Source organism: Procambarus clarkii, chromosome 84, assembly GCF_040958095.1.
Source record: "Procambarus clarkii isolate CNS0578487 chromosome 84, FALCON_Pclarkii_2.0, whole genome shotgun sequence".
In the NCBI taxonomy this organism is placed as follows: Eukaryota; Metazoa; Arthropoda; class Malacostraca; order Decapoda; family Cambaridae; genus Procambarus; species Procambarus clarkii.
In genome coordinates this window covers 9,079,375-9,096,253 of record NC_091233.1, presented here as the reverse complement: position 1 = coordinate 9,096,253, position 16,879 = coordinate 9,079,375, and the positions used below count along the sequence as shown (strand labels likewise).

The window sequence follows — 16,879 nt, the reverse complement described above, 5'->3', positions numbered from 1 at the left end:
AACCACAATCCAGCCTGTAGCTGGCAGGTTCCGATCAGCTCCGCTGTGTAGGCCACTCCACGACCGATACTAGGGTTGCGAGCCCTAGGCAGGAGCCTCGTGTGATCCCGCTGATCACCCACTTCTCTAAGCACCACAGTGGCTAGTCTCTTCCACCAGCCAGCCCCGGATAAGGCGATTCCTGATACTGCCACGTCACAGGCAGGCTAACACTCTCAACAGTGTTCGTCCGGGGGTGACTCACAGCTTCTTCAGAGCAAACTCGTGGAGGGACCTTGGTTGCCTTGGGTAGACTGATCCATCGTCCAATACAGCAGTCCCAGGTCGACTCTGTAATCAGACACGTCATTAGTATTGGGGACGCTCTAGGGCACCTCACAGGCTTAGACACAAACGTCTACCTCTCTGCTCCATAGGTGGCGTTGCTGTCTGAGCGCCACCTCACCAGAGGTCAGCAGCGGCTATGTTACGAGCTGATTAAGACGGGAATCCAGCACCTGTGGCCGGTATATCCCGTCCTCACTAGATGGTGTCGTCCATTTGGAGGGGGTTTCGGGAGCGGACTCACAGATGGCGTTGTCGACACTGCTCCGTGCTCCGACGATGGACTCGGGTCCGTAACACTCCTCCATGACCCACCACGCTCCCCTATGACCCACCATGCTCCTCCATGACCAACCACGCTCCTCCATGTCCCACCATGTTTTTCCATGACCCAGTACGTTCCTCAATGACCCATCATTCTCCTCCACGACCCACTGCGCTCCTCGATGACCCACAACGCTCCTGCATGACCCATCACGCTCCTCCATGACCAACCACGCTTCTCTAAGACCCACCACGCACCTCTACGACCCACCACGCTCGTCCATGACCCACAACGCTCCTCCATAACCCACCACGCTCCTCCAAAACCCACTACGCTCCTTCATGACCCACCACTCTCCTCCATGACCCACCACGCTCCTCCATGTCACACCTCGCCCCTGCATGACCCACAACGCTTTTCCATGACCCCTACGCTCCTCCATGACCCACCACGCTCCTCCCTGACCCTACACGCTCCTTCATGACCCACCACGTTCTTCCATGACGCACCACGCTCCTGCATGACCCACCACGCTCCTCTCTGACCCTCCTCGCTCCTTCATGATCCTCCACGCTCCTCCATGACCCACCACGCTCCTCCATGATCCTCACGTTCCTCCATGACCCACAACGCTCCTCCATGACCCACCACGTTCCTCTGAAATCCCCCACGCTCCTCCATGACTCACGATCCTCCATGACCAACCACGCACCTCCATGACCCACGATCCTCCATGACCAACCACGCACCTACATGACCCACCACGCTCCTCTTTGAGCCACCACGCTCCTCCATGTCCCACCACGTTCCTCGATGACCCACAACGCTCCTCCTTGACTCACCACGCTCCTCAATGACCCACCACGCACCTAATGACCCACAAGTGTCCCTCATGACCCACCACGCTCATCCATGACCCTCTACGCTCCTCCAAGACCCACCACGCTCCTTACTCACCCTCCATGATCCTCCAGGACCCCACCACGCTCCTCCATGACCCACCACGCTCCTCCATGAGCTACCACACTCCTCCATGAGCCACCACGCTCCATCATGAACCACAACGTTCCTCCATGACCCATTATGCTCCTCCATGACCCACCAAGCTCCTCCATGACCCACCACGCTCTTCCTTGACCCACCACGCTCCTCCATGACCCACCACGTTCCTCCATGACCCAACACGCTCCTCCATGCCCCACCACGCTGCTCTATGAACCACCACGCTCCTCCATGACCCACCACGTTCCTCCATGACCCACCACGCTCCTCCATGGCCCACCACGCTCCTTCATGTCCCACCACGCTCCTCCATGAGCCACCACGCTTTTCCATGACCCACCACGCTCCTTCATGACCCACCACGCTCCTCCATGACCCACAACGATCCTCCATGACTCACCACGCTCCTTCATGACCCACTACGCTCCTCCATGACCCACCACGCTCTTCCATGACCCACCACGCTCCTCCATGACCCACAACGATCCTCCATGACTCACCACGCTCCGTCATGACCCACTACGCTCCTCCATGACCCACCACGATCTTCCATGACCCACCACGCTCCTCCATGAACCACCACATTTCCCCATGACCCACCCCTCTCCTCCATGACCCACAACGCTCCTCCATGACCCACCACGCTCCTCCATGACCCACCACGCTCCTCCATGACCCACCACGCTCCTCCATGACCATCACGCTCTTCCATGACCATCACGCTCCTCCATGTCTCAACACACTCCCCCATGACCCACAAGGCTCCTCCGTGACCCACCATGATCCTCCATGACCCACCACGCTCCTCCATGACTCACCACGCTCCTCTATTTCCACCCACTCTCTTCTATGTCCCACGACGCTCCTCCATGACCCCAACACGCTCCTCCAAGGCCCACCACGCTCCTCCATACCCACCACGCATCTCCGTGACCCACCACGCTCCTCCATGACCTTCTATGCTCCTCTATGTGGGTCACTCGTCCGTGACCCACCACACTCCTCCATGAGCACCCACGCTCCTCCATGACCAACAAAGCTCCTCCATGACCCACCACGCTCCTCTTTGTCTTACCACGCTCATTCATGATCCACAACGCTCCTTCCTGACCCTCCACACTCCTCCATGACCCACTACGCTCCTCCTTATCCCACCACGCTCTTTCGTGACCCACCATGTTCCCCCATAACCAACCACTCTTCTCCATGACCCACCACGCTCCTCCATGTCCCATCACGCTTCTCCATGACCCACTATGCTCCTCCATGACCCGCCACGCTGCTCCATGACCCAACACGCTCCTCCATGACCCACCACGCTGCTTCATGACCCAACACGCTCCTCCATGACCCACCACGCTGCTCCATGACCCACCACACTGCTCCATGTCCCACCACGCTCCTCCATGACCCACCACGCTCCTCCATGACCCACCACGCTGCTTCATGACTCAACACGCTGCTTTATGACCCACCACGCTGCTTCATGACCCAACACGCTCCTCCATGACCCACCACGCTGCTTCATGACCCACCACGCTGCTCCATGACCCACCATGCTCTTCCATGACCCACCACGCTGCTCCATGACCCACCACGCTGCTCCATGACCCAACACGCTGCTTTATGACCCACCACGCTGCTCCATGACCCAACACGCTCCTCCATAACCCACCACGCTTCTCCATGACCCACCACGCTCCTCCATGACCCACCACGCTGCTTCATGACCCACCACGCTGCTCCATGACCCACCATGCTCTTCCATGACCCACCACGCTGCTCCATGACCCACCACGCTGCTCCATGACCCAACACGCTGCTTTATGACCCACCACGCTGCTTCATGACCCACCACACTGCTCCATGTCCCACCACGCTGTTCCATGACCCAACACGCTGCTTTATGACCCACCACGCTGCTCCATGACCCAACACGCTCCTCCATAACCCACCACGCTTCTCCATGACCCACCACGCTCCTCCATGACCCACCACGCTGCTTCATGACCCACCACGCTGCTCCATGACCCACCATGCTCTTCCATGACCCACCACGCTGCTCCATGACCCACCACGCTGCTCCATGACCCAACACGCTCCTCCATAACCCACCACGCTTCTCCATGACCCACCACGCTCCTCCATGACCCACCACGCTGCTTCATGACCTACCACGCTGCTCTATGACCCAACACGCTCCTCCATGACCCACCACGCTGCTTCATGACCCACCACGCTGCTCCATGTCCCACCACGCTGCTTTATGACCCACCACGCTGCTCCATGACCCAACACGCTCCTCCTTGACCCACCACGCTGCTTCATGACCCACTACGCTGCTCCATGACCCAACACGCTCCTCCATGACCCAACACACTGCTCCATTATCCAACACGCTCCTACATGACCCACCACGCTGCTCCATGACCCACCACTCTCCTGCATGACCCACCACGCTGCTCCATGACCCACCACACTGCTCCATGACCCACCACGCTTCTCCATGACCCACCACGCTTCTCCATGACCCACCAAGCTCCTCCATGACCCACCACGCTTCTCCATGACCCACTTCGCTCCCCCATGACTCATCACGCTCCTCCATGACCCACCACGCTCCTCCGTGACCCGCAATGCCCTCATTTCTACACTACCGCTACTTATAGTATCTAGAAAGTACACAAGGAGGCGGTCAACGAGGGCTTCAGAGGGCTGTGTTGGCAGGCTATCGATACCTTAGGGTGCTACATTAGGCACACACTAGGGTGGTATTACTAGTGGACCTGGTTGACGAACACACGAGTGACAGACTATCAAGGAACAATGCGAATGTGAATTGTTTAGAACAACGTACCGTCGTTGGGAGAGGTACCGACAGGGAGACTGAAGTTGACAGTCACATACCAGCGCTAACTACCACTACACCGACAAGGGGGCAAGTACCCAAATATATGCTTCATTACACCCCAATTGCTTAAACGACGTTGATGTGTTTAACATGTCACAATCCTGGTTTAGTAACATGAGATCACTGTGGCCTCTCCGTCCCACAGTGGGCAAGCTGGGGTACGTAAAGACAACTCTACGCTTCGCTAGTGTCAATCTGCTTTTCAGTTGCAAGTATTCTAGTTGTCATGGAGGCGCTGCATGGCCATAGTTGGGTAACGTCTTTGTTAGTTGTGGGTCTTTGGTGTTAATTATATATCCATACTCATCCTGTGGGTGGTAGTGGAGTAGGCAGACAGCCACCCCCATACTCATCCTGTGGGTGGTAGTGAAGTAGGCAGACAGCCACCCCCATACTCATCCTGTGGGTGGTAGTGGAGTAGGCAGACAGCCACCCCCATACCCATCCTGTGGGTGGTAGTGGAGTAGGCAGACAGCCACCCCCTTACTCATCCTGTGGGTGGTAGTGGAGTAGGCAGACAGCCACCCCCATACTCATCCTGTGGGTGGTAGTGGAGTAGGCAGACAGCCACCCCCATACCCATCCTGTGGGTGGTAGTGGAGTAGGCAGACAGCCACCCCCATACCCATCCTGTGGGTGGTAGTGGAGTAGGCAGACAGCCACCCCCCATACCATCCTGTGGGTGGTAGTGGAGTAGGCAGACAGCCACCCTCATACCCATCCTGTGGGTGGTAGTGGAGTAGGCAGACAGACACCCCCATACCCATCCTGTGGGTGGTAGTGGAGTAGGCAGACAGCCACCCCCATACCCATCCTGTGGGTGGTAGTGGAGTAGGCAGACAGCCACCCCCATACCCATCCTGTGGGTGGTAGTGGAGTAGGCAGACAGCCACCCCCATACCCATCCTGTGGGTGGTAATGAAGAAGATACAGTCACCCAATACCCATCCTGTAGGTGAGTATGGGGGGTGTTTACAATAAATCCATAGAGTGGTACCTCACATCTATCGTACTTTAAATGTAGTTACAGAGTCAGGCTCAGAGCCATGACAGAGCTTTATCTTGGGAAACCTTCCCATCTCAGTGAAAGTCGATTTAGTACCTTGATTTCCTCAACGGAGATTATTTAAGCAATGATCATACCATTCCCTGCCTTGCCTCGCAGGCTGTCTAACCTCAGACTATACTCATAAGTTTACACCGGCCTTTACCTGAGTTTGTCTCCAGTGTTCTCTCGTTGCAGTTATAGTCATCCGAAGAACTTCATCTGTTTACATGTTTAATGTTTCTTAGACACTAAGTAACGTATCGAAGTAGTCGCTTTAAGGTCATTATATCATATTGAAATTTTAGCTTATTGGGAGCGTGATCGGGTCATCAAGTTAGCCGGAATAAGTTGACCATAATGTAAGGGTTAAAAGTGCCTTAAAACTATCTTATCTTGAGGTTATCTTGAGATGATTTCGGGGCTTTAGTGTCCCCGCGGCCTCGACCAGGCCTCCACCCCCAGGAAGCAGCCCGTGTCAGCTGATTAACACCCAGGTACCTATTTTACTGCTAGGTAACAGGGGCATAGGGTGAAAGAAACTCTGCCCATTGTTTCTTGCCGGCGCCCGGGATTGAACCCGGGACCACAGGATCACAAGTTCAGCCTGCTGTCCGCTTGGCTCAACCGGCTATTCTAATCCATATGGAACAAAGTGCGTCAACTTGGTTGAGTGTTTATATAAATATACAAGTCAACTCGGACCAGTCGGTAGAGGACAGCCTCTCTTCTTGCAGAGTCTGCGTTCGATTCCAAATGGTTCAATTGGTTGGTCACATACCTTTCAACTTTGTCTTCAATTCCCAGCTCCTTGTTATCATATCCCAGCTCCTTGTCCCTAAGACCCCAGCTCCTTGTCCCTGAGACCCCAGCTCTTTGTCCTCATATCCCAGCTCCTTGTCCTCATGTCTCTGTCATTTGTTCCTCAGATCCTAGCTCCTGGTCCTCATATCCCAGCAATTTGTCCCTCAGATCACAGCTCCATGTCCTCATGTCCCAGCTTCTTGTCCTCATGTCCCAGCTCCTTGTCCTCATATTCCATCTCCTTGTCCTTATATCCCAGCTCCTTATTCTCATATCCCAGCTCTTTGTCCTCATATCCCAGCTCCGTGTCCTCATATCCCAGCTCTTTATCTTTATATCCCAGTTCTTTTTCCCTCATATCAAAGCTCTTTGTTCTTATATAACAGCTATTTGTCCTCATATCCCAGCTCCTTGTTCTCGTATCCCAGCTACTCTTCCTCATATCCCAGCTCCTTGTCCTCATATCCCAGCTCTTTGTTTCTCATATCCCAGCTTTTTATCCTTATATCACAGCACTTTGTCCTTATATCACAGCTCTTTGTCTTTATATCCAAGCTCTTTGTCCTCATTTCTCAGCTCTTTGTCCTTATATCCCAGCTCCTTGTCTTCATATTCCAGCTCTTTATCCTAATATCCCAGCTCCTTGTAATCATATCCCAGCTAGCTACTTGTCCTCATATCTCAGCTCCTTGTCCTTATATACTAGCTCGTTGTCTTCATATACCAGCTCATTGTTCTTATATCCCAGCTCCCTATCCTCATATTCCAGCCATTTGTCCCTCAGATTCCAGCTCCTTGTCGTTATATCTCAGCTCTTGGTCCCTGAGATCCCAGCTCCTTGTTCTCATATCCCAGCTCTTTGTCCTTATATACCAGCTCTTTGTCCTAATATCCCAACTCTTTGTCCTCATATCCGAGCTCTTTATCCACATTTCCTAGCTCCTTGTCTTCATATCCAAACTCCTTGTCCTCATACCTCAACTCCTTGTCCTCATATACCACCTCATTGTCCTCATATCCCAGCTCCTTGTCCTCATATCCCACTCTCTTCGCATATCCCAGTTCCTTGTGCTCATATCCCACCTTCTTGTTCTCATATCCCAGCTCCTTTTTCCTCATATCCCATCTCCTTGTTCTAGTATCTCAGATTGTCCTGCTGTATTCCGTGCGAACGTTTTGTCTGTTTTCACTCTGTCAATCCCCCTAAGTATTTAATATGTTGATATCAGATCTTCCCACACCCTCCTTTTTTCTAGCGTCATCAGGTTCAGTTCTTTCATGCGCTCTTCATATTTCATTCCTTGCAAGTCTGCGAGGAGCCTCGTCACAAATTTCTGAACCTTTTTCAGTTTCCTAATGTGTTTCTAATGTGCTGTCGTTATCTGATTTATATGTGCCTCAGGAGTTAGATTTGGTGTTACGTTTACTCCCATGTCTCTTTCTCGACTCGTCACATGTAGGTAGTTTCCTTTCATTGTGTACTGAACCTTTGGACTCCTGTCACCTAGTCCCATTTCCATAACTTTACACTTGGTCGTGTTGAACTCCAGTAGTCATTTCTCTGACCATCTCTGCTGCTTGTTCAAGTCCTCTTGGAGGATCCTACAATCCTCATCTGTCACAACTCGTCTCATTAATTTTGCATCATGCGCGAATATCGACGTACAGGACTCGACTCCTATAGCTATGTCGTTTACATATATTTGAAAAAGAACAGGTCCCAACACCGTACTGTATGAAGGGCTTTTTAGCAGTCCAGAAATATGCAGTCTGCCCATCCTACTCTGTTCTGCCTTATTCTTGTTAATTTACCATAGAATTCCCGAAAGTTTGTTGGGTAAAATTTCCCTACTCTGAACCCATATTGATGTTCGTTTACATACCTAATTTTCTCTAAGTGTGTAAAGGTCTTAACCTGTTTATTCTTTGAAGTACTTTACAGAGGATGCTTGTCAGTGATACTGGTCTGTAGTTAAGTGCCTCTTCCCTATATCCTTTCTTGAAAATTTGAACCACATTTGCTTTCTTCCAGCAACTGGGCAACTCTCCCTTTGTAAGTGACTCATTATAAATCCTTGCCAGAGGCACGCTAAGGGCCTGCGCTCCCTCTTTTAGTATCCACGGTGATATATTGCCTGGTCCAACTGCTTTAATTTCATCCAGTGTTGTTAACTGTTTTATTACCTCCTCTGGTGTCACCTCTATATTCGTTAGTCTCTTCTTGGGTCATTTACTCTTCTAATAATGGGGGCTGCTCAGGTTCGGTTGTGAACACTCCATGGAAACTGGCATTCAATACTTCACAGATTTCCTTGACAATTTCTGAATATTCAGTTTTCCAAATTCTTGTCACTTGGTCGTTCACCGACATTGACCTTCTAAAATGACTATGTAGTATTATAGGTTCCTTTTTGCTTTGATCGCAATATCGTTCTCATAGTTCCTTTCCAATACTCTCCTTATATTAATATACAAGCTGTACCCGCCACGTGTTGTTGTGGCTCAGACTGGTTAAAGGGAAAAGAAAGAAAAGAGAAAGCTCACGTTTCTAATATGTTTAATTTCACAATGCATGCGGGTATACAATATTTTTTGTTGTTCCATTCTCTTTGGAGATAAAGAGATTGTCTGGTTTGCCGACTCATGAACACGCAACATATAGTTGTCCCTATGAGAAGCATTCCGTGTTGAGATGCACAATTCTAAAGATTGGCCCTGAGCTTTGTTGATGGTGATTGCAAACGCCAATTGAATTGGAAATTACAATATCTTAAATTGAAATGGCATATCTGTTGGAATCATAGGACTGCGAGGAATGAGAACATCTTCACCTTTGAAAGGTCCTGACAAGATCATTGCTTCTACGACGTTGCTGATTAATTTTTTAACTGCCAGGCGTGTTGGATATTTCCAACACCGAATACAACATTGTTGTATTCTCATTACTTATTACTAACCATACTAAATATTGTATTAAGTAAAATTAACAACTCGTAGAATTCTCATGTATTAATAATTCATCTGTGCATTAGGCTAGAATTCTCACGTCACCTGACGCCAGTATTGCGTCAGATTTCTTTACAGTAAAACACATTATATTCAATTTGTGTGAGAATTAAATACGATTCTCCATAATTAAAGCATTCTGTATGACAACTGATTGCAGACGAATTGTTCTCTAACTAAAAGCCGAATAGAACGTTAGAATCATAGCGTCTACCTCGCGATAGAGTTAACGTCATCAATGAATGCCATGGGGAGACATTAATTCCTCTCCCTTATATATTTACTATTCCTAAATCGGTAAATAATAATATTTCGTTCCTCTAAATAATATACCCGACCAGTCTTTAAAGTTTCAAGCGCGAATGCGAGAAATATTAATGTTCGTGACAATAATTTGTGTTATGAACGTCGACTCGGCGTGGGTTGGAGGGACGCCATCCCCTTCAGTCGGTACGCGGACACGTGCAGAGCCGAAAGGAGGCAGAACTGTGCTTACCGTACTCATAAAGGACGCCATTGCCCAGCAAATCGGGCAGGTGTTATTCATCCTCAGATGAAAGCCGCCACTGTGAGGCGTGAACGACCTTGCAGATAATATCTTCAGCTAGTGCTGGTGTTAAATGAGGGACCCCTAGACTTGGTTCCTGACGACACGTGATCAGCCAGCTTGAAACGCATCAATCCAGGATAGGTTCACCGGAGCCTGGGATGCGAAATTACGGCAATCTTAATACTTATACAGTGCCCACAGCTAAGTACCTTTTATTTGATGCATCATTTACAGGTTTAATAATAGCGGGGTGATTGTTCGTCACGCAGCGGGATAACACCTAATAACAGGTGATTAGAATTCCATCTGTAGATATTAATAATTTTGAATATGAATTGAGTAGTTAAATTAATTGCTACTGGTAGTATTTATCTTGCAGCCCGAGAGAAGAATTCCTCCGGCTGCCTCCTCCATGTTAACCCGTACCACTCGTCAGTGTACCGAATCTGGAGAATTAAGAGGACTACTATGGTTATCTAAAGAAATCTGCTTACAGCTAAGGCTTATTTCTTTTTATCCATTTACTTGCAATTTGATTCATTCAGAATGTTGATATTAATGTGTGATTTACTGTAACTCATTACTATGCTCATATTCATTTTCTTCTTTATGTGAATGATATTATATTCAGCATTATTTATAGGATTAGATTATTATTAATTGAATTAGTGAACGAACCACACTGATTCCTGGACGTACTTACCTCCAGTAATAACTCCCCAATGTAGGTGTTTGAGGTTTGTTTCTTTAATAATACAGCCCATTAATTATGCTTATGATCATACTTTCTAGTTATATCCATAGTCACTGGTTTTCTCTAGAATTTTATCTAATGATCCTAAATTCTCAGTTTCCCTCTTTACTTTAATAGCGGGTGGTCCTTCGTAATTTAATTTACTATTTTAATTATTAATTAATCAGAATCAAGCTCAAATATCCCACATTATGGTCCTTTTCGAACCGGATAGGCATTAAATTTATAATTAAAATATTAACCATTAATAACTAATCCTTGTGTGATAGTAGCTAGACTAACTATTTAATTAATTGTGTCAACTAACAGTATAACACATCAGTTAGCCTAGATCACACTAACAGCTACCTTATACATAGCTTTATTGGGTCATAGCCAATTACCCACAACATTTAGACCTACACTTCATACTGAAGTAGAATCTTTAGGTCACCAAGAGCAACAGCTCATAACCTTATATTAATCACTAACACCAATTAAGTGTTAACCATTTAGGCTATACCAATGTTTCAATATATGGCTGTCAGCAGACCGTCCATTATAGCCTGAATCCATGTTAAAGTTACTGCTTCACTCAAGTCAGTGGATCATTAACATTTAGGGATCCAGTATACTAATATAAATAACTGATCTCATACTAGTTAATCATTACTAACCCTGATAATATTTTATTCCACAATTAGGAGTACATTCAGGAGTTAGATAATATTTACGGCAGTAGAATACTTGCCAAACACAATTAATTCTTTTGTGTTCATTTAATTTCTTATACACATAATTACACAAGTGTATAAAATACAAAAAAACCAAAAACACAGCACAATTATTTGCACATTACTGCACCATAATATAATCTTTGCCAACCTTATTAGTTAGCAATTTAGGCTGTGATTGTGTTGAATTTGGCACAAACACAGACTAAATATAGTTGTAGTTTCTCAAGTAGAAATTCTCACGACTAGGCTTGAGCTAGTTAGTGACACATATATTATTCCTTTGTGCTGACCCTATCAAGGGTGGGATTAACCATTTATTGTGTAATTATTTTATTGCATATTTCTATGTATGTCTTTGAGTGTTACTGTAAGTCTGCTACCCATCCGAGGCTGATTTAGAAGAGCTAAGCTGAGGAACACCTGTAGTGAGACCAAGGTATCACTCAAATCTTAGTTGCTTATTATTAGGTAGATAGCTAACCTCTAAATGAGGTAAATTACAACCAGCCTCAAGAAACATTAGGCTGTCAATAATTATACCTGCTCTGCATCAAGGAGCAGACACTATAGCTATACCACTAGCTATATATGCCCTATCAGGCTGTAAATCATTATATCTGCTCTACATCAAGGAGCAGACTATAGCTATACCACTAGCTACATAAGCCCTATCAGGCTCAATTTACCACAAGAATGAATCCTTTAGAAAGGAACGCAAGATTCTTGACAGTTCTTCAAGGTCCTTTAGGAAAACTGCTTATGAAATGTCATTTCTGTGTCGAAACTGACCCAGGTGACGTCTATAGACTAGCAAGTTCCATAAGGATCGCCAGCCAAAAATATGACTATATCAAGACTGTAATCGAGTCCCACAGGAATTTACTCCAAGCCGGTCATACTGTCTCAGACCACTTAAGTCTAACAGAATCTGATCTCGATAACTATGAACATTCTGTTCAAACCCGTTTAGACCGATATAAGGAGGTGCTTGCGAGACAAGATATTCCCGAGTGGGTGGATCAGATCATTAATAGACCTGTATCCAAGTTAACACTCAGCTCAGATGAAATACTTGAGCTAAATCAAGACGAGGAGAATCCTCTAATCAATGCTGATCACTATACAAGATCAACAACTGAAGTTCAACCTTCATTTTCTAACCTCTCATCTAATACAGCTTCATGTGATGATTTGTTTACAGAGTCTGATCAAATTTCAGACCACTCTTCTCAATGTTCCCTGGATTCTATAAGTTCAATACATAAAACTACTGAATTAACTAGCTTGTCACAAGAACCCAGAGAAACGAGTGAAGCTGCAGATGAAACAAGTGAAGCTGCAATAATCAGTGAATCTGAACCAGAAAATGATAAAACTAATGCTGCAGCAGCAGTCGAAGCTGTAATCAAAGCTGAGGCTAAGCAAGAAGCCTTAAGCAACACAAGTAATGGTCACAATTGCTCACAACAGCCTTCTAAAGTAAGTGCTGACAATGAGAAGACTATTATAAACCTTGTGCACCAATTATTAAATTTATCTTCACCAGAACAATCAGTTGACTCTTTACAAACTTTTAGTTTCCAGCTTGAGTCACTGATAAATTCTTTCAGTAAAGAGGTGGATCACCCAACTACTGAGTGGATGACTAAAATTATCATCCAGAGAAAATTGTCTGGTGACACACTTAATAAACTATATGTATGCCAGAATGGTAATACCCTGTCAATGCAGGATATATTTACAGGTTTGCGTAATATGAGCAATCATACAGTAGACCAAGCAATTAATGCTAAATCTGAATGCACCAAAACTGTACCTGCATCAGTTTCCTTACCTGAAACTCCTAAAGTGACACTGTCACTAGGTAACCAAGGTGCTAATACTCAATGTAACAACAATCAGTCAAATACTGATTCATCAGTGAGGCCTAAGAGTCCCACAGGTGCTCCTAAGAGACCTAATAGTCCAAAGAGCACTGCTAATAATCCATGTACCCAGAATCAGTCAAACACTGATTCATCAGTGAGGCCTAAGAGTCCCACAGGTGCTCCTAAGAGACCTAATAGTCCAAAGAGCACTGCTAATAATTCCACAGGTGCTCCTAAGAGACCTAATAGCCCAAAGAGCACTCCCAAGAGCCTGTTAATGGTTCCCCAGAGTACACCAAGTACTCACAAGAGAATAAATAACCAGCAAATGCAAGCAGCAAAACCATCACAACCTGCAAATACTGTTTTACCTAAATCGGTAACCCCTAAACGATCTGTAGGATGGGGAATGTGCTTGTTTTGCAACCAAAAACATTCTCTGTACAAATGTACTAATTATCCTAATAGAGACACAAGAGTCAGACGACTCAAACAGTTACACAAATGTACTAGGTGTCTCAAACCACATAATGTTAACAGCTGTGACACCCCACTGAACACCTGCAATAGGTGTAGAAGGGGCAAGCATCATGCTGCACTGTGCAAATTAGTTAGGACTAATTATGTCAATCCTAGAATAGGACGTAGAGAATCTACACCAGTACAGTGCTGCAAGGTGCGAGATGTGTACAGCGTAACTTCACAAGCATCTCAAGTGGATGCTGCTTTGCCTACTACCCAACTTCAAGTGAAGAACAGAGGAACCAAGATCACCATACGTGGACTATTTGATCAAGGTTCCCAGAGAACTTTCATTACTCAAAGGGCAGCAGAGGCACTTAATTTACAACCAATAGGACAGGTAAAATTAAACTTGTCAGGGTTCATGATAAATCGAGGAACCCATGAATACTCAGTAGTTCAACCGCTTGTACGACTAGGTAGTCATGCCAAGGCTGTCCAAGCCATTGTTGTAGATCAAATACCTTTAGACTTAAATATTAAGGGTCTGGGGTACACAGCCCACTTCCTGCAGGAACGTGAAATTAATTTGGCTGACAACAAATTAATGTCTGACCGCCTTAACAATGTAGATGTACTAGTAGGAGCCGACTACTATTACCAGTTCATAACTGGACATGTTAAACGATTGGGAATGAATATGCTCCAATCTGCAGGAGGCTACTTACTTACTGGTAAAGTTCTGAATGTGAACAAGCCTAAACCTGCCAACAATAATAAATTAGTCAGCAGTAAATCAATTCTCCAGCAGCAAGCTAAAAGGAGAAACACAGCTGAGTAATAAACTCAGATTGTATGTAGTACAATTGATACTCGCCGAGATGTTTCATAGCTCTCAGTGAAACCCAATGGTCCGTACTCAAACAAGTACAAGTCACAACGACCAAGCCATTGAATTCACTGCAGACCTAGAATTATTCTCGACAAGTAGTAATTGACCACACTCAGTCTTCCTAGTTAAATTGTAATGTTAGGCTAGAGAATCTAGTACTCCCTAGGAATTAATAATGTTAGGCTAGAGAATCTAGCACTTAATGCCACTGGCATTTCCTGAATTTAATTACAAATTCACTAGGACCGCTGGTCCACTATACTTGCGCTTAAAGGTTTGCCAAGAAAACCTTCTTAATACCATGTTTTCTGCACTAAGAGTTAGTGATAAATACTTGCATTAATTGTTTGAGTTGTTTTTCTTTCGTTTCTGCTTATTTAGTGTAGGAGCGCAACACGAACAAACTTGCAAACTTACTAATATGTAAGCGAATTTCCAGAGAACTAATATGTTTAATGCATTATCGTTAAACATTAGCATTGTTAATTAACATGCTTCATGAGCTTAACATAGCTCACCTTAGAATTAACGTAATAATATGAGAGCTCGTTCACCATGCGCACGAGCTTAATATTGCTCGCCATGATAACTGAATGACAAAACTTCACCTCGTTAATTCGAGTTCACTGAACTCACCCTGTTAACTGTTAATGAGCTCCATGTAGCTCACCCTGTCAGCACTGCTGACGAGCTCAATGCAGCTCACCCTGTCAACACTGTTGACGAGTTCACTGAACTCACCCTGTTAACTGTTAACGAGCTCCATGTAGCTCACCCTGTCAGCACTGCTGACGAGCTCAATGCAGCTCACCCTTTCAACACTGTTGACGAGTTCAATGTAACTCACCCTGTTAACTGTTAACGAGCTCCATGTAGCTCACCCTGTCAGCACTGCTGACGAGCTCAATGCAGCTCACCCTGTCAACACTGTTGATGAGTTCACTGAACTCACCCTGTTAACTGTTAACGAGCTCCATGTAGCTCACCCTGTCAGCACTGCTGACGAGCTCAATGCAGCTCACCCTGTCAACACTGTTGACGAGTTCACTGTAACTCACCCTGTTAGCACTGCTAACGAGCTCAATGTAGCTCACCCTGTCAACTCTGTTGACGAGTTCACTGCAACTCACCTTGTTAGCACTGCTAACGAGCTCAATGTAGCTCACCCTGTCAACACTGTTGACGAGTTCACTGCAACTCACCCTGTTAGCACTAGCTAACGAGCTCACTGAAGCTCACCCTGTCAACACTGTTGACGAGTTCACTGCAACTCACCCTGTTAGCACTAGCTAACGAGCTCACCCTGTCAACACTGTTGACGAGTTCACTGCAACTCACCCTGTTAGCACTAGCTAACGAGCTCACTGTAGCTCACCCTGTCAACACTGTTGACGAGTTCACTGTAAATCACCCTGTTAGCACTGCTAACGAGCTCACTGTAGCTCACCCTGTCAGCACTGCTGACGAGCTCAATGTAGCTCACCCTGTTAGCACTGCTAACGAGCTCACTGTAGCTCACCCTGTCAACACTGTTGAAGAGTTCACTGCAACTCAACCTGTCAGCACTGCTGACGAGCTCACTGTAGCTCACCATGTTCACGAGTTCAATATAGCTCGACCTGTTAATGAGCTCAATACTGCTCACAATGTTAATTCGAGTACATTTTTGCTCACAATTAGCTTAGTCCCTTACTTAGGTAGGTTAGAAATTCAAACCATTTATTTAGGTAGGCTTAGGGATTTTAGTAGTGTCAACTGAGTACTTACCTAATCTGTACTCACCATTAATTACAGTTGACTATACTTATAGAGACTGATTTAATAAACTCAAATTCATGTAAAGGTGATTTCGTACTAACCAGTTTACAGTGTCAAGCCTATGAGCTGCCATTTAATTAGCTCATAAGTCAGAATGACTAGGCTACTAATCTCACTGTCGACTCAGAATTTTCCTTGATTTTAATGAATAAACTTTTCAGTTTCTACTTTTCTATCTTAGCTAGTTAGCAAATTATTTGTACCATCAGTCAGAATGACTACTGCACGGCAGTGCACATTTAATTCAATTTCCTCATTTGAATTTGAGGTGATCGTGATGCTGCGTGATGTTATTGTCTAGTAACTCAATAGTTACAAGTCACAGCGACCCTAGACAGTGACCTTACTGTAGTGTCATAGTCTCCTTGATCTTGAATGACTAATAACACTTTACTGTATAATCATACAATAGTGTTATCAGTTCTTAGGAACTTATTCTGAGTTTACCTACGATTCAGCAGC

At 46.0% G+C, this 16,879-nt stretch overlaps 1 protein-coding gene across 1 annotated transcript; it reads right to left on the bottom strand.

The window, feature by feature from the left end:
• Positions 1-240: 240 nt before the first annotated feature.
• LOC138358541 (uncharacterized) lies at positions 241-1,984 on the bottom strand. The gene is made up of 2 exons (XM_069316521.1): positions 1,547-1,984; positions 241-330 (listed from the first exon to the last, which is right to left on the bottom strand). Exons 1-2 carry the CDS (start codon positions 1,982-1,984, stop codon positions 241-243), a joined length of 528 nt encoding a protein of 175 aa, XP_069172622.1.
• Between the last annotated feature and the right edge of the window lie 14,895 nt (positions 1,985-16,879).